Raw genomic sequence first — 23,649 nt, forward strand, 5'->3', positions numbered from 1 at the left:
TGTCCAAACATCTGATGTGATATAGACTAAAATTTAAGTCCCTGATCCAAACAGCCCATGGAAACTTGAAAAGCAAACAAGTTTCTGGCCGAGTTCGGGAGCCTCCCTGCACGAAAAATAGCGTTACCTATTAATACGTGATTAATTAAATATTAGTCTAAAAGTTTTAAAAATAAATTATTATGATTTTCTAAAACAACTTTTCTATAGAAAACTTTTTTTGTAAAAAACAAATTGTTTATCAGCGTGAAAAGCATGCACGTAAGAAAAGATGAAGATGAGTTAGAAAAGAAAGGGAATAACACAACCTTACTCCCTCCGTCCTACAAAAATCTGGATTGGATATGATTTGTTGTACTATGATATGTCGCATTTAATTTTAAGTTTGTTTTTTCGACGGAGGTAGTATGCATGAACATGACTTTCCAACACCAATTTTATTTGCCTTTATTATATATCAGAGAGAATTTTCAGTTCCAAAGTTGTTGGATCATTTTTTTTCGACAGATACGTACTTCCTTCCTCTTATTCTCTGTTTCAAAAATTGATTTTACTGGTGGGTCACTCTTACTTACTTACAGTGGCGAACACGACAATACTCCCTCCATCCAAAAAAACGAACCTAGTAATGAATGTGACATATTCTATAGTACTAGAATGTGTTACATCCAGTACTAGGTTGGTTTTTTATGGGACGAATGGAGTATTTATTAGGTGGGTATAGAGATATCTGGTACACTAGTGTTAGGAGATTTGAGACAGTTGGTTACTAGAAGTGCAGGAGTGAATTTGTTGAGGAAAAAGAAGTATTAGGCACATTCGAATATAAATATATACAGTATAATATACTTACATATATTATGTTTTTTCATGAAAATTTTGGGGAATATCCACGGGTTCCCCCATTGCTTACTTAGCACGTGCCTGTTGCATACTTGTGCACTGTATATTTTTCTATCGCAGTCATGTGATATACCCTTCAGTAAAAAAAAATCAATCCTAACTACGAATCTGGACATACATACATACATACATACATATATATATATATACATATATATATATATATATATATATGTCTAGATTAATAGCTAGGAATTGTTTTTTATAAAGTAATAACTGATTAAAAAAATCAGCAGAGATGCATGATCCCAGTGCTAATGTACATGATACTGTAGATCAAGAAGTTGTAAAATGATAATGAAAGTAAATATGTTTCTAATTAATCGGATTTCAAATATAGCTAACTGAAATTTTCAAAACTGCAGAAAAAGACGCAACCAAAGTTATCCAAGTCATACCAGTGGCCAGCAAGGCTGCGAAGCCCTATATAAAACCCAGAGATCCATCCAAGCTTCCTGCCCCCACTGTCCACTCTCACACCAAAACCAGTAAAAAAATATCGTCACCATCGCCGGCGAGATGGCCCACCGCCGCATCATCCTCCTCCTCCTCGCCGCCGCCGCCGTCGCCGCGACCTCCGCCGTCGCCGCCGCGTCCTCCGGCTTCGACGACTCCAACCCGATCCGCTCCGTCACGGACCACGCCGCCTCCGCGCTCGAGTCAACCGTCATCGCCGCCCTCGGCCGCACCCGCGACGCCCTCCGCTTCGCCCGCTTCGCCGTCAGGTCGGCGCCGCCCCCCCCGTTCGGTTCCCCCTAATCCCACCCCACTGCCGCTGCCGCCGCCGCCGCGGCCATTCGTCTTCCTCGTCGTCCTGACCTCTCGTTCGATCTCGTCCTACGCGCAGGCATGGGAAGAGGTACGGCGACGCGGCGGAGGTGCAGCGGCGGTTCCGGATCTTCTCCGAGAGCCTCGAGCTCGTCCGCTCCACCAACCGGAGGGGCCTCCCCTACCGCCTCGGCATCAACCGTAGGACCTCGAGCCGAGCGCCTCCTAATCCTCCTAATCCTCCTCTCACACACCCCCGTCGCGGTGCTTTTGCAGGTTTCGCGGACATGAGCTGGGAGGAGTTCCAGGCGAGCCGGCTCGGCGCGGCGCAGAACTGCTCGGCGACGCTCGCCGGCAACCACCGGATGCGCGACGCCGCCGCTCTCCCGGAGACCGTAAGTGCCAAAGCTCTGTACTGTAGTAACGTGGTAGTAACGGTAGGTAGCCACACACACACACATGTGGGAATTGCTTCTTGGGGAATTCTTGCATCATCCGCCATGCGTGAGCTGGGGATCAGGCTCGGAGAGGGTTTTAATTTCTGATCTGAACTCTGGGCTTTGCAAGGAGCAGCAAGATTTGCTTTGCTCATCGCTGCAGCGTTCGCTCGATTCGATTGGCTGTCCCTACCACGTGTTACTGTGTCCTCGCGGTCGCGGCTTCTATACCCCGTAAAGAACATTTTTTAATGACCACTTAATTTCTTCTGTGACCTCTGCACATGATGTAGTTACTGATACGAACAACGAGCCTGCTATGCCTGGTTAGTTTTCTGAAAAATAGAAATCATCCATCTTTTTTTATGAGGGGTTGAACTGTAGTGTACAGCATTTCTGCCCGTATTTGTAGGTGCGATTGTGAGTTGTGAGAGTATGGCATTCATACTCGCAAGACTGTGGTCCTTGCATGCTTATTGTGTCGCTTGATCCGGCCATACAGTGTGTCGTTACATGCTTATTGGGTCGCTTGATCAGGCCATACACTGTGTGTCTGTGTCCTTGCATGCTAATCGGTCCCATCAGGTTATGCATTTTGTACGTTTTAGCACTGAATTTTGGGGGACTTTTTTTCCTGATTGTTTTAGTTACTGCAGAAAGACTGGAGGGAGGATGGGATCGTGAGCCCCGTGAAAGACCAGGGTCACTGTGGTTCCTGTTGGACCTTCAGGTAACTACTTTCTGGTGCAAACTGTGTGAGTATTTTTCTAGATGCAAACTGTAGTAGTAATTTGAGAAATTTTGGTCCTCAAGGTACCTAAATTTTACACTAATTTTTTTTTACCCCGAGGTATTTACTAACTTAAAGATACCAAATTTTATATTACAAAGTGTGATATACTGATATCTACTACTCCCTCCGTCCCACAATATAAGGGATTTTGGGTTTTTGCTTGTAACGTTTGACCACTCGTCTTATTCAAATTTTTTTTGCAAATATAAAAAACGAAAAGTTGTGCTTAAAATACCGGAGATAATAAAGTAAGTCACAAATAAAATAAATAATAATTTCAAAAAATTGTGAATGAGACGAGTGATCAAACGTTGCAAGGAAAACCTCAAAATCCCTTATATTATGGGACGGAGGGAGTAGTATTTTTTTAAGGATGATAAAATTACTTAGTACTATCTTTTGAGGTGCAACATGTATTGGTAATCCTGTTGTGCTAATAACAATAGAATCCATCGAACGAAAAAGAAAGAATCCGTGCTATTTTTCTAAATATCTTCCCTGAACTACTGAACCTATAAAAAAAAGTTACGGCAAAGTGTGCTAACAAACGGGGGTTGCTTTGATAATTATTGAACTGAACTTTCGAAATTACGTGTAAAAGGCTATCTTACCAGACGGGAAGTACCAGTTGGAGTCTGCTTGTCTGGCGTCAGGACTCGCAAACTCTGATTCAATCATGGTCTTGAAAGTAATCGGGGTGGATGCACTTTCCAATTGTGCTGCTTTTTGGTAAATAGTTTTAAACTACGTTGAATGGGGACTGGCAGATCAATATGTCGGTTAAGCTGGAGATTGCTAGCTCTCGAGTACAGTAGGTGAGAACTGGAGAACTTTCACCACAGAAACGATTACAAAAATATTTGAAAATGTTAAGCATGGGACTTAAACTATTGCACTCGTGTGACATGCGAGTAATAAAATAATGGAGAATCTGACATTATTGTCTAACTAGGGTGTGTTCGCTACTAGAGGTTCCCAACCAGGAGCGGTGCACACGAAAAATGGAGCGGTCCATTAGCGCGTGATTAATTAAGTATTAGCTATTTTTTTTTAAAAAAAATAGATCAATATGATTTTTTTAAGCAACTTTTGTATAGAAACTTTTTGTAAAAAAACACACCATTTAACAGTTTGAAAAGCGTGCGAGCAGAAAACGAGAGGGGAAAGTTGGAACCGGCAGTAGTGACGAACACCCCTCTAGTGCTGCTTGCTCGGTTGCTGATAATGGAGCCTTTCATATCTCCTGTCTATTTGACGTGTACTTCCTCCGTCCCAAAAATAGGTGTCCAGATTTATCGTTAGAATTGGACTTTTTTTTTTTTGGATGGAGGGGTATTTGTCACTACTCTCAAATAAGCATACAATTCAATTATCATATGTCTTTCATGAATTTATTCTGTTACTTTTCGTCCATTTGGCATATATTCTTGCTACTCCACAAGTATAGTGGCAAATATGCTTCACATACCAATTGACAAACCTATGTTGAAAATGTTCCTGGAATGTTACTTTCGATTATAACTTTATATAGTGTGACCGTTGTAGAAAAGGTGCCTCATTTCAATTATAGCAGACAAAGTAGAACAAAGGAAAGTCACGGGTGGGGGGTGTCCTATAATCAGATCATTTGAGTGACCTTTAACTTATTCTGGCAGCACCACTGGTTCTCTTGAGGCAGCATATACTCAGGCCACTGGGAAGCCTGTCTCTCTTTCTGAGCAGCAGCTGGTTGATTGTGCTACTGCATACAATAATTTCGGATGCAGTGGAGGCCTACCATCTCAGGCCTTTGAGTACATCAAATACAATGGTGGCCTTGACACTGAAGAGGCTTACCCTTACACGGGTGTCAATGGCATCTGTCATTACAAGCCTGAAAACGTTGGAGTCAAGGTTTTGGACTCCGTTAACATCACCCTGGTAAGGAACCCCGTTGTAAAGTTTGATGGGAGCATCTAGAATATACTGTTCTGATTTATTGATCCTCTTTTTTTGGTTATTGCTCTGGTAAGGGTGCTGAGGATGAGCTGAAGAATGCTGTTGGACTTGTTCGTCCAGTTAGTGTTGCCTTTCAGGTGATCAACGGTTTCAGAATGTACAAGAGTGGAGTTTACACAAGTGACCATTGTGGAACTTCTCCAATGGTGAGTGTACAAGAGATCTAGCTCATTTTTCAGTATATGATTTGATTTGTTTGTGTAGAGTTTTTCTTTGTATGATTACTGTCCAATTATACCCTGAATTGTGAGTTCGAATGCTATTACTAGGATGTGAACCACGCTGTTCTGGCCGTTGGCTATGGTGTCGAAAATGGCGTTCCCTACTGGCTCATTAAGAACTCATGGGGTGCAGACTGGGGTGACAATGGTTACTTCAAGATGGAAATGGGCAAGAACATGTGCGGTAAGTTTTCCATATTGACGTCCATGGCTACGATGAACTGATATCGCATTTGTTACGCTGGATATATTGCACTGCATCACAATATTGACTTGAATATAAATTATGCAGGTATTGCTACTTGCGCATCCTACCCTATTGTTGCATGAGGTGCCCACGGATTAGTTCCATTGTGTCAATTTAGTTGGCCTCAATAATATATTTTTCTGTCCAAGGATGAAGATGGGTATACAGAAACTGAAACTTTCTTGTGAATATAAGATCATAAGGACATGAATTAGCCCAGTGCATGTAATCTTCTCCTGTATGGTTGTGTAGGTAATCCAGCAATTGGGGTTTCAGAGTACTCATTACATGGCTGTAAATTCCTATTTATGCGACAGAATGGCCTATTCATATTTCATAGTGCAGTTACGAAAATTCCGGGTCATGTGTAGATTATTATTCGAGTGATTTTACAGCCATCTATTATAGTTTCTGGTATAAAATTTGATAACTCTTGGTACTTCCGGTACTAGAAAATTTATACTAAAAATTTTAGTACCACTGGAGGACCTTCAAATCTCTTATTATTCTCGCCGTGTTTAGTTCTAAAGTTTTTCTTCAAACTTCCAACTTTTCCATCACATCAAAACTTTCCTACATACACAAACTTTCAACTTTTCTGTCATATCGTTCCAATTTAAATCAAACTTCTAATTTTGGTGTGAACTAAACACAGCCTCTGTCTTGTCTCTCTACTCTCTGAAGTTCAGTTCAGTTCACCGCATGGATGTTTCATGATCCATTTGGAACGCGGGTGACTTTTCTTGTTCCTGTGAAATTCCTGTCGAGTTTAGTATCCTTCAAAGTTCAAACAAACAGGAAAGAAAAATAAAATTGGAGAAATGTGAACCAACTTTTTTTTTGCGCATGATGTAGCATCTCCAAACAGAAATGCAAACTTTGCCAATTTCAGACGGTTGCTGTACCGAACACTTTCAAACTTTTGCTAATTCAGTGCTCACTCAACGAGCGTAAAGAGTTGCCAAATTTTTGTACTACTACATCCCAACCGCGTGCATGGCACACGGCACGGCCAGCGCCGCCGCCGCCTCTTGATCTCCGTCTGTTTCTCACGCGGAGGTTCGCCCGTTCGCGCCGTTTCGAGTTAACCGGCGCGCGTTTTCACCGCGAACTACCGCCAGTGAAATCACGGCCGGTTTAACCTCTACATATATGGCGGCCGCTCTCCCTTCCTACAGCTTCGCCTCCCGTCGCGCTCCGTCGCCTTCAACCTCTGCCAACGTCAGGCGATCCGGTGAGTAAGTTCTTCCTCCATTTTTTTTCCTCTGCTCTTGCCTCTCTTTTCCGAATCAAAATACAGCGAGATTTCTTTCTTCTCTCTGAACTTCACCGGTGCAACAAAATTGAACCATCGTTGTAGGTTCGTTCGTTCTGAACTTTTCAGAATTTCGCGGTATATGTTCAGTGTTCATGTCAGTAAAGATAGCCCGCAAGGTATAGGAGAGGAGAATTTGATTGGCCCTCTCTCACTGGCATGGTGGGCCAAGCGCTTGCGCCTCTTGGAGTAGTATCTTGTGGTGTAAGCCAGTGCATGCAACCGACTTAAATTAGCACCGACTTGATTTGTCATTAACTGATCAAGATCTTCCTTGCTGGGAACGGAACATAGAAACGGCAAGAGATCTGTGCCCCACCATTCAACTTGGCATCCAAGTAGCTTTCCACACTTCCATTGGTGTAACCGTGTAAGATAACTAGCACATTCCAAATGTAAACCGCCATTACTAATATCAAGTTCAGTGCTGTTCACCGTGTGTTTGCGTGCGTGTCGCTGTCATTTTCGGTGTCAAAAGTCCTAAACATTTGGTTTAGTTTAGGGTGATTCTCTCTTAATCTTCCCCTGCATGTGATGTGACAGGCTCATCTGGATCTCTCTGGCTTGCCGGCTAAGGAACACCGGGTGCTATTTATCAGGGAGCCCTTCACACCGCAGGGGAAAGTTGCAGCTATTTTGTCACTGCCCCTTGTTGCATCTTGCTCCGGCGATTTGATTTAGAATTTTAGGTTGTTACTGGCTTCGATTAATCATATTTTAGTCTGAACAAATTTGCAAGTTAATTCCTATTCTGTTCAATTTGGTGATTCAATTCGATTGGGGTCTTTGGGTTTAAGAATTTCAGAATGTTATTAACACGGGGCGTAACAATCTGCATCAAATGAATAGGCTTTAATTCTTGCCTTCTTGATTGTTCCTTCCTGGCAGGAACTGCAATTAACCCGTGATTTTACTCACCAAGATCGCTTCTTGCCCGGTGCAAAGTTCACCGATTTCACCATGAGGAGACACGCAGGGACGATTATCCTGTTGTTGATCTTGGCCTGCCTATGGCTGTGCCCTGGGAGGAGCAGCGGCTTCTCGTGGAACATTTTCTCCTCGTCGTCGTCGTCTTCGCCGCCGACGGCCGGCGAGAGCCGCGCCGCCCCGATGCTGGAGCTGGACGGCGCGGTGGCCGACTTCTCGATGGACGGGGCCGACGACCCGAGGGCGGTGAAGCTGCTGGAGAACGCGAGGAGCAAGCTCGCCGGGCCGAGCAACTGCTGGCAGGAGGCGTACCGGAGGCTGTTCGCCAGCTGCGGCGACATCATGGCCGACAAGGAGATGCAGTCGCGGCTGGCGTGGCACCTCAGCAGCTGCTTCCAGGAGGACTCCGGCCGCCCCCCGTTCCCTCGCTGCGGCGAGGTCTCCGACATGGTGCACTGCCGCAAGAGGCTCGGCGTCTCCGAGGACCAGGTGTTCCTCGAGTTCTTCCTCGAGACCAACACCCTGTGCCACCAATTGCAGTAAGTGCAATTCTCCCATTTTCAGTTTGCAATTCACTTCTGCTTCTTGAATTTTTCATGTTTTGTTGATTTGTGTAGAGCTGAAGCGTTCAAGCATAACACGGAGAGGCTTGTCAACGACCTGACAAGGACATCCAAGTCAGCCGAGGAGAAGCTGGAGGTGATCGAGGAGAGGTCAGACCAGATCATACAAGAATCACGCAAAGTTCAGGAGACGATCTCGTCGATCGAAATGCAGGCAGATCATCTCGCAGAGGCGTCGAAGAATGTCGGAGACCAGATCGACGACGTGCTGGCTCACTCCAAGGCCATCTTTGAGCAGTCCAAGGAGATTGCAGACTCTCAGGCAAAGCTCAGAGAAGGGCAGACCGAGATGAGGGAGACGATCGATGCCGGCATGACGCGTATTCAGGAGTCGTATGAGAGCCTTGGCAATGGGATGGATAAGCTGAAGGAAGAGGCTGTTGATATTCAGAGGGAGATCAAAACTGTTGGTGATTCCATGTCCACCAAGATGCAGGATTTGCAGAGCACTGCAAATGATATTGGGAGTGTGGCTGGCAAATCATTGGAGAATCAGATGCAACTTTTGGATGGACAGAGCAAGGCCATGGACGGTCTGAATAATCTATACAGCTTTCAGGCACAAGCTCTTGAGGAAAGCAGGTATCTTTCAACTTCTCGCTTCCATTATTCTTTTTTTATTTCATTGTAAAATATACTGATTTTGACTGGAATTTTCAGGGAGACAGTGCAAAAACTTGCACAGTTTGGCCAGCGTCAGCAGGAAGAGTTATTGTCCAGGCAGGAAGAAATCCGGCAAGCTCATGAACACCTGATTCATAATTCACACTCAATACTGGAAGCTCAGGTTATTGTCTCCTCCTGCATATCAGAATGCGAGAATAGTTTTCCTTTTGTTTGACTGCTTAACCATGATCAATGAGTAGGCATAGGATTGACTTCTTTTTCAACTGATCTTTTTTCCTTTTGTCCTGCAGGAAGAGTTCAGAGCAAAGCAGGCCAACATTTTTGCTGCTCTGGACAAACTTTACATCCTCCACAACGCCATCTTAGCCGAGTCACGTTTCATCAAGGCGTTCTTCTTCTACTGCTGCATCGTGTTTCTCATCTACATGCTCACAAGCGCGAAGCAAACTTTCAGCATCAGGGGACATCTTTACTTTGGTAAAAAAAAAAAAAAAAAACATCTCAGGATATTTCACATACTATTAGCAGTTACTACCTGTATTTACACCTTGTAAAATGCTCAATTGCTATTGCTTTTTACTCTCCTGGCAGGCTTGTGCATCACGCTTCTGCTCGAAATTGGCCTGATCAAGCTCGGAGCTGACGACATCGACAAGCAATTCTGGGTCATATCCAAGGTGTTCCTTGTCAGATCAGTGTTCCTTGCTCTTGCCACCGTTCAGATGTTGCATGCCATATTCACATTCAGGTAACCACCAAATCCAGTCCATGTTCATCACGATCAGATCTTTGCATGCATTCGTGATTCATCTCAATCTCCTGGTAATTAATTAGCCTGTAAACTTTTCTTCAGGGATTACGAACTACTCAACCATCACCTGCTCCAGACGCTGGTCGAGAAGGTCCGGGCGCTGGAGGAAACCGCCGCCGCCGGCGAGAAGATGCTGCCCTACGGCGGCGGCGGCGCGGAGAGCGAGAGGAGCCTGATGGACTACTCGTGGGTGTTCGACGAGTTGGCCGACGAGGTGGACAGCAATGCGGATCCGAGCTACGCCTTGCCGGGGGATGAGCAGCGGCAGGTGGCGGTGGTCGCTCCTCGCCGGAGGCACTGCGCCTCGCCGGAGGAGGTCGTCGGCGAGAACTCCATCACGACGTCGGCTGGCCGGAGGTACAACCTGCGGCCACGGAGTAGTTACAGGCAGACGTGAGTTTGGTTGGGGAATTAACTGGAGATCGCTTTGTGCGCGTAATACTGTGAACGTTGTTGTTTCTGGGTTTCCAGTGTGAGTTTGGTTTGGGAGAGGTAAAGTCGTCGTGTACCGTAATACTTGTACTACGTTTCTGATTTTACGGGATGTTGACGAAATCTACACGAAGTGATGCTCTTGTTACCGAGCGATGTTTGTAAAGGTTTGCTCTTGAAATACTATGGGTGTGTTTGTTATTTTTAGAGTAGGTCAGAGACTCAGCTTTTAATTGAAAGCCGCATTATGGGTACTCCCTCTGTTTTACGATGTAAGGCTTTCTAGCATTGCTCATATATATATATATATATATATATATATATATATATATATATATATATATATATATATATATGACATTCATATGGGGCACCATAGTGTCCGGGCACCATGGTATCAAATGCACAAAATCACTTAAATTTTTCAAAATTTTCAAATTGTGAGTATATACCTAGTTATAATAATTCGATTCATACCTATACCTATCAACAAAACAACTCAAATTTAACTTTATTTCACAATCCATGATTACATACCTAACTAATTATATATATGGATGCTATATACCTAGAAACAAAATCTAACAAAAACAAGTTCAAATTCAGTTCAAACTTGCTTTGAACTAGCTAGTAAAGTAGTTAATGTTAATACCTAAGTAATTGAAAAAGTTTCATACTCATTTGAATTGGGTATATACTCAATTTTAACAATGGTGCCCGGGCACCATGGAGCACCAAACAAATTTACTACACATATATATATATATATATATATATATATATATATATATATATATATATATATATATATATATATATGTGTGTGTGTGTGTGTGTGTGTGTGTGTTAATGAATTTAAACACATATACATATCTAGATTCATTAACATCTAAATAAATATGGGCTATGCTAGAAAGTTTTACATTGTGAAACGAAGGAAGTAGCTTTTAATTGAAAGCCGCGTTATTGATGTATTTGTTCCTGGCCACACTTTACCACAACTAAAATTAGATAAGTTATGATGATCACAAAAAATGTGGTGAACAAATTTTAGTCACAAACTGTGTTAAGAAAAAGTTAAATCTATGATATACGAGACATGCTATTAAAAAAGTGTGGTCAGGGATGAATCTACCGTGTATTGGGCCGGTGTCAGATGACACTGACTACTGACGACTTTCAGTAAAACCTATATTTAAACTATTTATCCATAAATTAGAATACTATAATTTAAGTATAATTAGTATACTATGACTCTGATAGACACGTTATGACATCAAGGAACTAATTTTCTGGATCCTTCACTAAGTGTGGCAAGCCAAGACTATAATTGTGAAATAGTGAGTCAAAACACATACCTAACAAAAATAAATTGTAGCGTGGTCAAGTGTGGCTATAGATGGCCATATGGCCCGAGGCCCACGGCTCGGCCCGAAGCCCACAATTTTGGCCCGGCCCAAGCACGGCACGGCCCGCCTGGGGTCGTGCCCGTGCCGGCCTGATCCAACAGCCGGGCCGTGCCTGGGCTACACCCTCGGCACGGGGTGGGCCAGCCCGGCACGGCCCGATCAAATAAAAAAATTAGGGATGCAAAATAGACTTATATAATCATGTAAGGCAAGACCCAAGACACGAGGTATAAAAAATAGACTTATTTTCCAGCCATTTAAACACAGTCCGCAGAGTTGAGGGACCCAAAAATAGACTTTTTCTGAGAGGAAGCACAATGGGTCTTCGTGCCTTCGAGCTGGCCCCGAGTAGTATTGGGTCGTATATGCCGCCTGTGGGCTGGCACGGCACAACACGGTGAGTCGGTCGGGCCGTGCCAGCCCGACAAGCCTCGGCCGAGGCACGGCTAGGCTTGGGCCATGCTGTGTCGGGCGGCCCAAATGGCCATCTATAAGTGTGGCTAGGAACCAAACATACCCTATATGCAGAGTCCCTAATAAGACCATTCTTAGCATTCCAAAGTGAAATTAGTGAAGAGTAAAAATGATCAAAATGTTTTTATTATTAGAAAAAGTAGTAATGGTGATAGATAGAGGACATTTAAGGGATAAAACTTCCTGTTTATATGTTGAGGGTAGGTAGAATAGTATAAATTAGTTTTTTATGGGATAAAATTGAGGGCTTATTTGGTTTGATACCAATTTACTACCCTACCAAAATTTTGGCAACTTTAATAGTAGCAAGTGGATGTTTGGTTTGCTACCAAATTTTACCCACCATAGTTTAAATTGAATACTACCTAATTTGGTAGTGCCAAAATTTGCCAATGTTTTAGTACTACCTAAATTTTAGTAGGGAAAAAATTGGCTCCAAACCAAACAAGCTCTGAAACAACACAAGTTAACTTTTTTTTTTTTTTGAACGGGGGAGTATGCTACAAGGCTGCAAACGAACACAGTTTTTGGAGCAAGTTTGCGGCCCACGACAGTATCCTGCCTGCGTCCCTCAACTCCCTTTGACGCTTCCTTTTTCTTTTTCTATTGTTTATTTATTTATTATACAAGGAAAAAATACTCAGCAAACTGTGGATTGTTTAATTTTCTGTATCCTACCAACCATTTGACTACTTTTATTTTCCCTGTGCAACAGGGGAAACATTGTGAGACCTTTTGCTATAGAAAATACGGAGTAGTTGACATTCTGGCAGTACGGCAACATAAACCCAAAAACTATACTGTTTTTTATTTCATTTTCTGAAGATTTTTTTAATTCATTTTTCTATTTCATAGTTGACCTTTTTTATTTCATTTTTGAAGACTAACCATTTAATCATGTTTCTTCTTCTTCCACCTCTCACCTTTTTTTTTTAAACTTGATCCTATCGTGCACGTATGCTCTGCCCGTGGAGTAGGAACAGACGAACAGTCGTACGCTTGCCACCGGCACCAACCAAAGCCCCCGGTAAAATCCATTTCACGGGTCAAGAGACCAAACCAGAAACCGGGCACGGGGGCACGCATCTACCAGAAACGCAGTACGTGCACGGCCCGAGCTCCCACCGTATCACTATCCGCGATCGAGTATCCGTCCCTCTCGCACCCGCGCCGAGCGTGGCGTACCTTCCGTCCTTCCACCGGAGCAAGTGAGTAACCAGGCCAAAGTAAACGGCTAGTACGTACGTATACGCACACCCAGTCGTCGTACGCACATTTCCCACACGTTTTCACCTGTAAAATCCCGCCCGCCAGCGACGGCGCGGCGTATGCGTCCGAAATACCGGCGCGCGCATGTACGGGTAGGCCATCGGCCAGCGGCAGCCGTAAGCCGCCACCTCGGCTCAACCGCAGAACGGTTCGCCTCTGCAGCCACGTGCTCCTGGCGGGGCGGAGCGCGCGCGACGCGTGCCCCGGCGGATCGTTCCGCCGGAGGCAACAAGGCCCGCTCCACGCGTCCACGTTGCTTGGCCGGCCGTGTCTATCTTCTCCGCCGACCGTTCAGGGCTGCGTTCGTTCATTGGGATATTGTCACTCATTTTCCGCGCGCACGCTTTTCAAACTACTAAATGGTGCGTTTTTTTAAAAAAAATCTATAAAAAAGTTGCTTTAAAAAAATCATATTAATCCATTTTTAAAGTTTAAAATAGTTAATACTCAATTAATTATGAGCTAATAGCTCACCTCGTTTTACGTATCTTTCCAAACTTCCTAATCCTCCCTCCATCAAACACACCCCCATAAAGTTCAGATCAGCAACAAAGCCTACGGATAGTGTGAGATGAGCATGTGAGAGCGACACTCGGTTCCTCCTAAAGAGTAAATTTCATACTAATTTGATTAATCCATCGTAAAACCATGTATTTAAAAACATATGTGTATAAAAATCCAAACAGATTTAATATCATATTTTCACAAAACTACAGATTTAATATATCGTATTAGAAAACTACAGATTCAACATTAATTTTATCAACATAATTACAAATTTTACGACCTCAATATGTTATGGATATAAACTCTAAAATTTATAGTTTTGTGATATGATACTTTACATCTAAAGTTATGTGTTAACTTTGACATTAAATTTGTAGTTATGTAATATATATTTAAATTTATAGTTTTGTGATAGTTTGATAATGTGTTGACGCAAAAAGCACACACTGGCCTAGGAGATCTGTTTAACTCCAGTGCAGGTCCAAATCTTGGTGAGATGCGGGCGTGCCAGTCAGTTTGATCCTACAACTGACAAGATATGTAAACAGTAGATCAAATAGCCGATCGGCTGACAAGCCGATAGAGCAATCCCAGCCGATGCCGATACCAGCCGATAACGATAGAGTTTTGAGTAATTGGCTATATGTTCAATGTAGATAATGATATAAAGGCGATCGGCTGATGATGATAAATAACAATAATATAATCCAGTAGAAACTAATCGGCTAACAATGATATGATAGAACAAATATTGATCCGAAAGTTAAAGCATACATCGGCTGAAGTTCCGATGTCATAAAATCCACAAGATTAGATAGATCAATGAAACATTTGTTATCATCGGCTAAATCTAACTTATATATATATATACAATCCTTATAAGCCGATGCAACGTCCAGATAACTTATCGGCTAGCACCCCAATAAAACATTAGCATGAACCTATCAGCTTAACAAGACTTATATTATCAACAACATCTAGTAGGTCGAACCTAACCGATGCAGCACGAGATTGTATATGATAATCTAATACTCGATGAGCCGATTGATCTATCTAATGTGATGGATATAACAAATCTATTTAGAACAGCATTGTGATTGTAGAGATATATTGGCTAAGACAGAAGATCGGACCTAACCGAGACAGTTCCAACTAAACCGATGCGTCTCTAAACACAATGCAATTAGAGATAGAATTGAGATATCAGGTAGGCAAATATATCAACAAAACCAGAGCGATCCAAGAGATCGAAGCGATACAGCCTTGAACAATACCAATGTAGCCGATAGATTCACCAGGACCGGTGGAACATAGGGTTTACCCCTTCGCCGGAGATCGAAAGCCGATGCAGCCTTGCGTCAGGAGCCAAGTTCTGCCGAATGATAAGTAAAAACCTCGGTAAAGAGGGTGGCAATGCGTCGAGAGTAGTTGTATTGATCGAGAGATTCTTTTACAATGACCCCGGGTGTACATATTTATACCCATGGGGAGATACTAGTCCTTGTAGGATAAGAAAGAAACTTTCCTAAAGATAAAAGGAAAACATAAAGCAATTATCGGACACTAAACACACTTTCCTAAAGATAAAAGAAAACTAACAAACTATTCCTAATTAATAGATAAACTATCATGCCGCATCCTCCTTGAACTCGGTCTCTTCTGGATAAGTTTCCTTGAATACATTAATGTCCTTAACCGAATCCTCTAAGAATCCAACTGCTGGTGACTTGATAACTCTTATCGGCTAATGTCAGGACTCTGAAGCCGATACTGACTCTAAGCCGATGATTACTCCAGACTTACCAAATTTCATTGTTAACATAAAGTAGATGTAATATATATTTAAATTTATAGTTTTATGATAGTTTGAAAAGTTCTGTGAAATATACTCTAAAATAAATAAAGGAGTAGTTTTATCTTGCGGTGAGGACTTCTTTAAATGAACGAAGCCCTATGGCAGGATTAAGTATTATTCTAGATCATGCACCTGTCACATAAAAAATAATCTAGTATTAAATGTGACACATCCTAATACAACAAATCTAGATATATGTATATCAAGCCCGGTACTAAATTGATTTTTCTGTGGGACGGAGGGAGTAAACCATTGGAAATGTAAAGACAAAACAGAGAATAAATAAAGATCGAAACATGTTCTTTTTTCCTAAAAATGAAAATGAAGATTAAGTTTTTTATGCAAAACGAGGTAGTATTAATGTATGATTGATTGAGTTTTAATTATTACAAACTTTAAAAATAGATTAATATGATATTTTAGAGCAACTTTCATATAGAAAGTTCGGACGAAACGCACCGTTTAGCAATTTAAAAAACGTGATCTTAATCTTCATCCAACTCTCTTATTGAAGAAAAGAACTGGTTAATGCACACGAAGCATCACCCAATTTCAAATCTCATTTATTACATCTACGGATGAAAACCCGTCGGAAAAATATTTGTCGGAAACTACTCTAGTCGGTCAGGAATTTCTATACCTGCTAATTTAACTATTTATCATCGACTGTAGTACGTCGAAAGGAATTTAAGAAATTAAAATTTTACATACAGATAAAATCAAAAAGGTAAAAAAAAAGTACTTCCCCAATTTTATATTATAAGTTGTTTTGATTTTTTCTTAGTCGTTTGTAGAAAAAAAATATATGATAATTTAGTAATATAGATGTTCACTAATTTTTCTATATATTTTGTCAAACATAAAGAAGTTTGATTAGAGAAAACGTAAAAACGATATACTATGAAATGAAGGAAGTATTAATTTATAAAACAATACTCCCTCCGTTAAAAAATAATGACGGGAGAGAGTACTCGATTGGTTAAAAATTTTATGTTACCGTTTCTATCCCACTTTATAGTTTAAAATAAGTGAGAAAAAATTGTGCTACTACATGGAAAGATGTTTATAGTGATTTTCCCTTTCTTGGGAGTCTGAAGTCCATGCTCTAGAAAGTGGACTAGTCGTAGAATTGTAGAAAGCAGAAACGATCATGCAAGAAGCTTCTATTGAAAGGCCATGAGAAGGTCACCGTTTCAGCGGCGCTTAAATATCGTACTAATCACTATCAGTAGCTGTACCTGTTATAATTAATTCTATGTATGTAAGCGACCCGCGTTGCCCGTTTTACAAACAGTGCCGCACCTGCTGTTCGATTGGTTCTGCACATGTTTGAAAGCTCAAACTAAATAATACTAAAACAACATTACATAATTTGGAATATATATATATAGTGGCCTCTGATGATTGGGTTCAGTTTGAGCCGCGAACTGCTCTTTATTTCCAGTGGCAATCATTAAACAAGGCTATACAAAGATTACAGTGTTAGGTATAATCTTTTTCCCAATATGTTACTTAGTGGAGAATTTTATCATACGAAATAAAAAGCATTTGCCAATGTTCTTGTCGAATAAAAGGATCATGCATATAAGTGCCACTGGAGAAAAATACTGGATGGATTAGAAAATGACCACCACTAGCTCCTCCCGGGCTTAGTGGATTAGTACATTCCAGATAGAACTTTGAGATGATATTTGTGTTCCCTTGGTTTATCAGTTGGGCAACTGGCATCGCATCAACCCCAATTATCTTTGGCCAATGGAGCATCAAGTTTTGGATAGGGCAGAACTTTAACAAAAAGGCATATCTCGATTTGTTCAAAGATTAGGCCTAAAGTAGTAGTTACAGTAACACCACTACAGAGTTTGATGCCAATTATCTAACCAGGCGACACCAACCTTTGCAATCGATTAGCCCGATAATTAATTTGTTTACGAATATGCATTTTTTATATTTGTTAAATGTGAGGTTAAACAAAGGTTAATTGCTCAAGCAATAAACTGATGGAAGAAGATTCCTCGCAGACAGGGGCAATAGAGTCATTTCGAAACCGGCCGCCTTTCTATAACTGGGGAGCAGAGGGTCCCAGATTCCTCACAAAAATCCACACCGCAAACGCAGCAGTAGAAGCAACCCCACACGCTCACAAGTCACAAGAGCGAAGAAGATTTCCCCAATTTCTTTCTTACCCTTGCCGTTGCTCGTCCCGCGAGAGGCAGCATCCAAATCCGCCGAATTTAAGCGCGCCAAGACCGAATTTTGGCCATTTTTCATTCAATTTTTGGTCCAGGAACCCCGAATGCGCCGAGTTCACCTCGCCAAGACATCAAATTCGTGATTTTTTTTTTTTAGTTTGCGAGTTCGCGTGTTTCGAGCTCGTCGGAGGGATCTCGGGGTCAGGCGGCCATGTCGTTGCCGGCGATTTCCCTGTACACCAGCCCACCACCGGGCGCCGTCTACTCGTCGGAGTTCGATCCGAGCTCCCGCGGCTCGTCGCCGCCCTGCTCCACCGCGCCGCCGTCCACCTCTCACCGCCCGCCCGCCGCCGCGGGCGGGCTGTCCTGCCTCTTCTCCTCCCCGGCCGCGGCGGCCTCGCCGCCTCGTGCCCCGCCGCACGACGAGCTCGGCGCGCTGTGGCAAGATAGATCCGACGAGCCCGCCTTCGCCGGCGGCGGTGGCGGCGGCTACTCGTCCTCGCCGCTCAAGTGGCGTGACCTCCACCACCACCATCACCACAGCCCCGTGTCGGTGTTCCAGGGCCCGTCGTCCTCTCCGGCGGCCTCCCGCAGCCCACCGGCGTCGTGGCTCGCCGGCCGCGACCGCGACCGCGAGCGCCTCTTCGCCGGCTTCGTGCGCAACGCGCTGGGCTCCTGCGTTGACTACGCCCCGGCACTCAGCCCGCGGTCGGAGGTCGGCGGCGGCGAGCTCGCGTTCGAGCTCGACGAGAACCTCGCGGAGGCGAGCCCCGCCTGCGAGCCGTGCGCCCGGGAGCTCCTCGCCGGCGCCCAGGCTCGCCACCGCATCTTCCACGAGGAGCTCGTCGTGAAGGCCTTCTTCGAGGCCGAGAAGGCTCACCGTGGCCAGGTCAAAACCGCGAGCTACACAATCTTTAGCTATTGGTTCTTGGAACACTTGAATTGCTTCTGCATCAGTCTCTTATCTTGTTCAGTTTGTGATTTGTGATTAGACCCGGGCGAGTGGCGATCCATACTTGCAACATTGTGTAGAGACAGCCGTGCTTCTGGCCAATATTGGGGCGAATTCGACGGTCGTCTCCGCCGGGCTTCTGCACGACACCATTGACGATTCATTCATTGATTATGATCACATCTTTCACATGTTCGGAGCCGGCGTGGCCGATCTCGTTGAGGGGGTACGTGTTCCAGTTTCCTTGGATTTTGATAATTGTTCCCAGTGGATCGGTTAATGAGTTTTATAATATGAACATTGAACTTATTTTGGATTATCACGCTGCTGACAGGACCAACTTGAATTATTTGATCTGAATTACCATGGTTTATCCCTTTATATACTTAAAGTCAATTATCATGTGTCTGCATTTTTTCTAATGTAAGACAACTATATTTTACATCCCTCACTAATAAAGGTTCCTCCATTTGGGGTCAATGTACGACTTCTATGATATGATTTAAGTAGCTTAGGTACTAAGTCTAGTGCATTAAAAGGTCACTTTCTCTGTAGCATTATTTCTCATATGATGAATTTGTGACAATTGGCAATATATTTAGTGAAATACGTCATAGCATTGTGTACAGAGAAAATAGATTGTATTGTTGCAAAACTAATGGTTGATATCTAATATGTTCAGGTCTCAAAGTTGAGCCACTTGAGCAAACTTGCTCGTGATAACAACACAGCAAGCAGGATTGTTGAAGCAGATCGATTGCACACAATGCTTCTTGCAATGGCTGATGCACGGGCAGTTCTAATAAAATTAGCTGACCGTGTGCATAACATGAAAACTTTGGAAGCTTTACCTCTTGGTAAACAACAAAGATTTGCTAAGGAGACCATGGAGATCTTTGTTCCTTTGGCTAATCGATTAGGGATTGCCAGCTGGAAAGACCAGTTGGAAAATCTTTGCTTCAAGCATCTGAATCCAGAAGAGCACAAGGATCTATCATCTAAACTAACCAAATCCTTTGACGAAGTGCTAATCACATCTGCTGTGGACAAACTAGATAGAGGTCTGAGGGATGCAGGCCTCTCATATCACAATCTTTCTGGGAGGCACAAAAGCCTATACAGTATTCACAACAAGATGCTAAAGTATGTTACAAGGCTTTCTGTTTGCATTATTTACGGTTTTAAAACTTGACGATGAACCACATTTTTCTTTCTTTCTGCTAACTGGTCTTCGCACATTATCAGGAAGAATTTGACAATGGATGAGATCCATGATATCCATGGCCTGCGTCTCGTGTTTGAGAAGGAGGAAGATTGCTATCGAGCACTTGATGTTGTTCATGAACTATGGCCCCAAGTTCCTGGAAGATTTAAGGACTACATATCTCGTCCAAAATTAAATGGGTACGCTGAGTTGAACATTGATATGACCATTCTTCATTCACTTTCTGCTATACTTTGCACTGATTTGCTTTCTACAGGTATCGATCATTGCACACTGTTGTCATGAGCGAGAATGTCCACCCATTTGAAGTCCAGATCCGTACAAAAGAGATGCACCTGCAAGCTGAGTATGGATTCGCAGCACACTGGAGGTACAAGGAAGGCACCTGTAGGCACTCCTTTGTACTCCAGATGGTGGAATGGGCTAGGTGGGTGCTTACATGGCAATGTGAAGCAATGAACAAAGAACGACCTGCATCTCTAGGCGACAGTGATGCAATTAGGCCACCCTGTCCATTTCCCATGCATTCAGAAGACTGCCCTTACTCATATACTCGGCAATGCGACCATGATGGACCGATATTTGTCATCCTACTGGAACATGACAAGGTGAGCGCAGTCTCCAGTTAAACCCATTCCTAGAAAATTGCAACCGTATCGCCTTTGATTATAGTTCTCACTAAGTTTGTCCCTGTGATTCCAGATGTCTGTGCAAGAATTCCAAGCAAACTCAACTGTAATGAACCTCATGGATCGAGTTGGGACCAACACTCCAAGATGGAGCCCCTACCGCATCCCCATGAAGGAAGATCTGCGACCGAAGGTTAACCACGAGCCCATAAGCGATCTGAACCGGAAGCTCAGCATGGGGGATGTGGTGGAGCTGACACCGGCCCTTCCTCACGAGTCGCTCCCCAATTACCGGGAGGAGATTCAGCGCATGTACGACCGTGGCGGATTCGCCCTCGCCACCCGGGGTGGCAGCTCGAGGCGGTGACAGTACTTCGACAATCTTAACAGCCCCACCGCATCATTGTACAATGTTGTCCAACCTAATTCAATTCATTGTAAATACAACCCTAATTCTTCGCAGCCGCAGAAACCGGAACAACACCCCCACCAAGTTCTGTAAGCTGGGGGGAGTCTGTTCTGCTGCCTGGAGTCTGTTAGCTTGACCCAGGAGGCTGCAATGTGTAAAAGTAAAAACAGTGTATAATCTTTTCCAAGGTAGTTCCAGCTTCTCCCAGGATTTGTGGAGAGGAGGCTGTAGCAGAATCTACAACCTGTGTCCTTGTTTTAGATCTTTGTGATGGAAGCAATGCCAAGTTGTCAACTGCACAGCTGCTGTGAGAGCAGCAGTGACGTCAGCTACTGGCAGCTGGCCGGTGTCTGCCTGCCTGCTTGGCTTCCAAGCATGCAGCTGTGTGTGTGGACCAGAATCTTGGGATGTCCGTTTCTGGCGAGGTGAACGTGTCTCGGTGGAATCTTCCGGTGCAGGAGGGTAGCTGGACTGGAAGAAGACGGCCGGCCTCTTGTTCCAGTGGATCCCGCGTCTTGGGGTGAATCCTCCTCGGCTGTGGGCCCAACCACTGTACGCGTGGCTGCCGACGTCGCCGCCGCCGAACGCTTGGGCTGGTGGTTGGTGTCGCCGGCGTGCCGCCGGTGGCTGGACTGGAGCTTTTGTTCACGGCTCTATATGCCACCTGGGACATGTTCACTTCCATTTCATTGCTGCTGTTAATTATCACTATAATCACTCTCACTTAAAAACGACGCGTTGTTAGTACACTGATCACTATTAACTTCGGTTTGCTCAAATTTGACATGGAAACTAAAACTAAAATGCGTCATGCCGTTTGGCAATATTTGAATGCAGATTTTGTTCCTATTTAGGCAGCTTCTCCTAAATCCACAGCTCTTCCAAACAATGCATATTTTGACTCGGATCATAAAAATGTCGCTATAGAATCTCATTTAGGTTATCAAAAACTCACTACCAACCAACCATTTCTTGTAATTTTAAATTTTCTAAACAAAGTACTTTGAACCTTTTTTGAACGGATATGACGATGAATACCACCACTATACCAGTCAGCTATAGAAGATAGGAACGAGTCGCCTGTTGCCTGCTACAGTTGAAACGTGAGCATGCATCTAGCCTGTCTCCGGTGCGTCTTCTTTCCGTCGACGTGGACAGGTCGAGAAGCGGCCAGGTGCAGCGAACGAGCACGGCAGCAAGCAACGGGGGCCACTTGCGTTTGCGTGCATGCGCTCGCTGCCACTTGTGATATCGAGGCCACGTCGGCTGTCGCCACTCCGACGTGGACCCGACCGCGAGGGAGATAAAGATTTTGGGATGGGAATAATGGTTTTTGTCTCATCTTCTCTCAAGGGCGAAAATTCGAGGGAGAGTATACGTGTAGATGCACGTGTAGTGTTCGTACAGGATGCGTACTATGGTTAGGTCAGTGTAGGAGCTTGACTTGGCATGGGACATTGACAAATGGCCTATGTATGGTACAGTTGTTTGTTTCTTTTTTTTTTCTACGTAGTCGGCAATTCGGCATTGCATTTCAAACAGTTGTTTTGGTTTTTTTTTTCGAAAAATAAATATGAAGGTAAAATTAACCGCAGAGTTTGTACTTTTCTAAATGACACAGATTTGCCATGAAGAAGTTTATGAATACATGCAATTTATTTGCCCGTTGATCGTGGTACGCACCAACCATACAAGTTCTATAAGGTTTAGTAGAGAACAGTATTCCACTAACCATATGTTATTTAGGGATAAGGTGGGATAGATTGAACTCATCCTATTTTTTGGATAGGATGGTCCAATATATTTGTTTGGCATGAGAGATATTCCTATTTTTTCTACATGTCAGCAAGAGAAAAAAGTGAATTGGATTGGTCCACCATTTTTTAAAAGAACAAGCCAACCCGGATCTTAGAAGAATATTCACTGTCAGCACCATCCTATCCCACATGTCTCTAAACCAACATTTTGAAAAAATGGGTATAACCCAACCCTACCTATCAGAACCCTTGACCAATATTTCTACAATGTTTTTATCCTATGTGTTTAGATCTTGCCAGCTTAGTTGTCAATAGTCCACATTGATTTTTACCATCCTAAATCATCCTATTAAAAAAAAGGCAATTTTTACAACCCAAGATCATCTCTGTTACTTTAAACAGAGTCGTCCTCATTCCATCTCCTCCCACCACTTGCAGAACATTTCGTGTAACCACCGGATTCAATATTTTATCTTCAGTGAGTCTCATAGCTCTTCCCTTATTATGTGGGCGTAGCCCATTACAAGATACAAATAGATTCCTAGTACTCCCTCCATCCAAAAGTATTAAGACATATTTCTTTTGTCATCAAGACTATGGGAAGGTAGAGTCAGTAACATGCACCAAAGAACATAGCCACAGCATGCCGAATAAGGGCAATAGCAGTGCAAGGCACGCTTTCCGTGCCTCCAGCCCATTCCAGCGAGGCGCAGTCTCGTGACCCCACGCCTTCCTCCTTATCCTCACGCGTCACGCCCACGCGCCGCTTTTCTCCTCATCCCCACGCGCAGCTTCTCGTCATTGCCGCACCGTCGACGAGCTAGGCCCCCTCCTCCCTCCGCCGTCGCCGGCCTCCCCTCCTCCCTCCG

At 43.6% G+C, this 23,649-nt stretch overlaps 3 protein-coding genes across 3 annotated transcripts; all 3 read left to right on the top strand.

Moving 5' to 3' along the window:
- The first annotated feature begins 1,339 nt into the window (after window positions 1-1,339).
- LOC127784781 (oryzain gamma chain) lies at window positions 1,340-5,721 on the top strand. The gene is made up of 8 exons (XM_052312151.1): window positions 1,340-1,628; window positions 1,751-1,872; window positions 1,948-2,066; window positions 2,765-2,838; window positions 4,557-4,821; window positions 4,914-5,045; window positions 5,169-5,304; window positions 5,413-5,721. Exons 1-8 carry the CDS (start codon window positions 1,423-1,425, stop codon window positions 5,448-5,450), a joined length of 1,092 nt encoding a protein of 363 aa, XP_052168111.1. The 5' UTR covers window positions 1,340-1,422; the 3' UTR covers window positions 5,451-5,721.
- A 1,524-nt stretch (window positions 5,722-7,245) lies between these two features.
- On the top strand, window positions 7,246-10,344 carry LOC127784199 (protein GAMETE EXPRESSED 1). The gene is made up of 7 exons (XM_052311389.1): window positions 7,246-7,371; window positions 7,571-8,148; window positions 8,227-8,814; window positions 8,893-9,019; window positions 9,150-9,336; window positions 9,451-9,607; window positions 9,713-10,344. The coding sequence occupies exons 2-7, from the start codon at window positions 7,643-7,645 to the stop codon at window positions 10,065-10,067; spliced, it is 1,920 nt and encodes a 639-aa protein (XP_052167349.1). The 5' UTR covers window positions 7,246-7,371; window positions 7,571-7,642; the 3' UTR covers window positions 10,068-10,344.
- Window positions 10,345-17,703: 7,359 nt separating this feature from the next.
- Window positions 17,704-21,266, top strand: LOC127785016 (probable GTP diphosphokinase RSH3, chloroplastic). The gene is made up of 6 exons (XM_052312440.1): window positions 17,704-18,697; window positions 18,801-18,986; window positions 19,443-19,903; window positions 20,006-20,164; window positions 20,242-20,593; window positions 20,688-21,266. Exons 1-6 carry the CDS (start codon window positions 18,020-18,022, stop codon window positions 20,979-20,981), a joined length of 2,130 nt encoding a protein of 709 aa, XP_052168400.1. The 5' UTR covers window positions 17,704-18,019; the 3' UTR covers window positions 20,982-21,266.
- The last annotated feature ends 2,383 nt before the right edge of the window (window positions 21,267-23,649 follow it).

The sequence above is a fragment of the Oryza glaberrima genome, chromosome 9 (genome assembly GCF_000147395.1).
Source record: "Oryza glaberrima chromosome 9, OglaRS2, whole genome shotgun sequence".
In the NCBI taxonomy this organism is placed as follows: Eukaryota; Viridiplantae; Streptophyta; class Magnoliopsida; order Poales; family Poaceae; genus Oryza; species Oryza glaberrima.

Coding starts and splice junctions, on each gene's coding strand:
- LOC127785016 (XM_052312440.1), top strand. CDS start 18,020: ATGTCGTTGCCGGCGATTTCCCTGTACACCAGCCCACCACCGGGCGCC. Junction 20,165..20,241: donor TCTCGTCCAAAATTAAATGG/GTACGCTGAGTT, acceptor TGCTTTCTACAG/GTATCGATCATTGCACACTG. Junction 20,594..20,687: donor TCCTACTGGAACATGACAAG/GTGAGCGCAGTC, acceptor CTGTGATTCCAG/ATGTCTGTGCAAGAATTCCA.
- LOC127784781 (XM_052312151.1), top strand. CDS start 1,423: ATGGCCCACCGCCGCATCATCCTCCTCCTCCTCGCCGCCGCCGCCGTC. Junction 1,873..1,947: donor CTACCGCCTCGGCATCAACC/GTAGGACCTCGA, acceptor GTGCTTTTGCAG/GTTTCGCGGACATGAGCTGG. Junction 4,822..4,913: donor ACTCCGTTAACATCACCCTG/GTAAGGAACCCC, acceptor TGCTCTGGTAAG/GGTGCTGAGGATGAGCTGAA.
- LOC127784199 (XM_052311389.1), top strand. CDS start 7,643: ATGAGGAGACACGCAGGGACGATTATCCTGTTGTTGATCTTGGCCTGC. Junction 8,149..8,226: donor ACCCTGTGCCACCAATTGCA/GTAAGTGCAATT, acceptor TGATTTGTGTAG/AGCTGAAGCGTTCAAGCATA. Junction 8,815..8,892: donor CAAGCTCTTGAGGAAAGCAG/GTATCTTTCAAC, acceptor TGGAATTTTCAG/GGAGACAGTGCAAAAACTTG.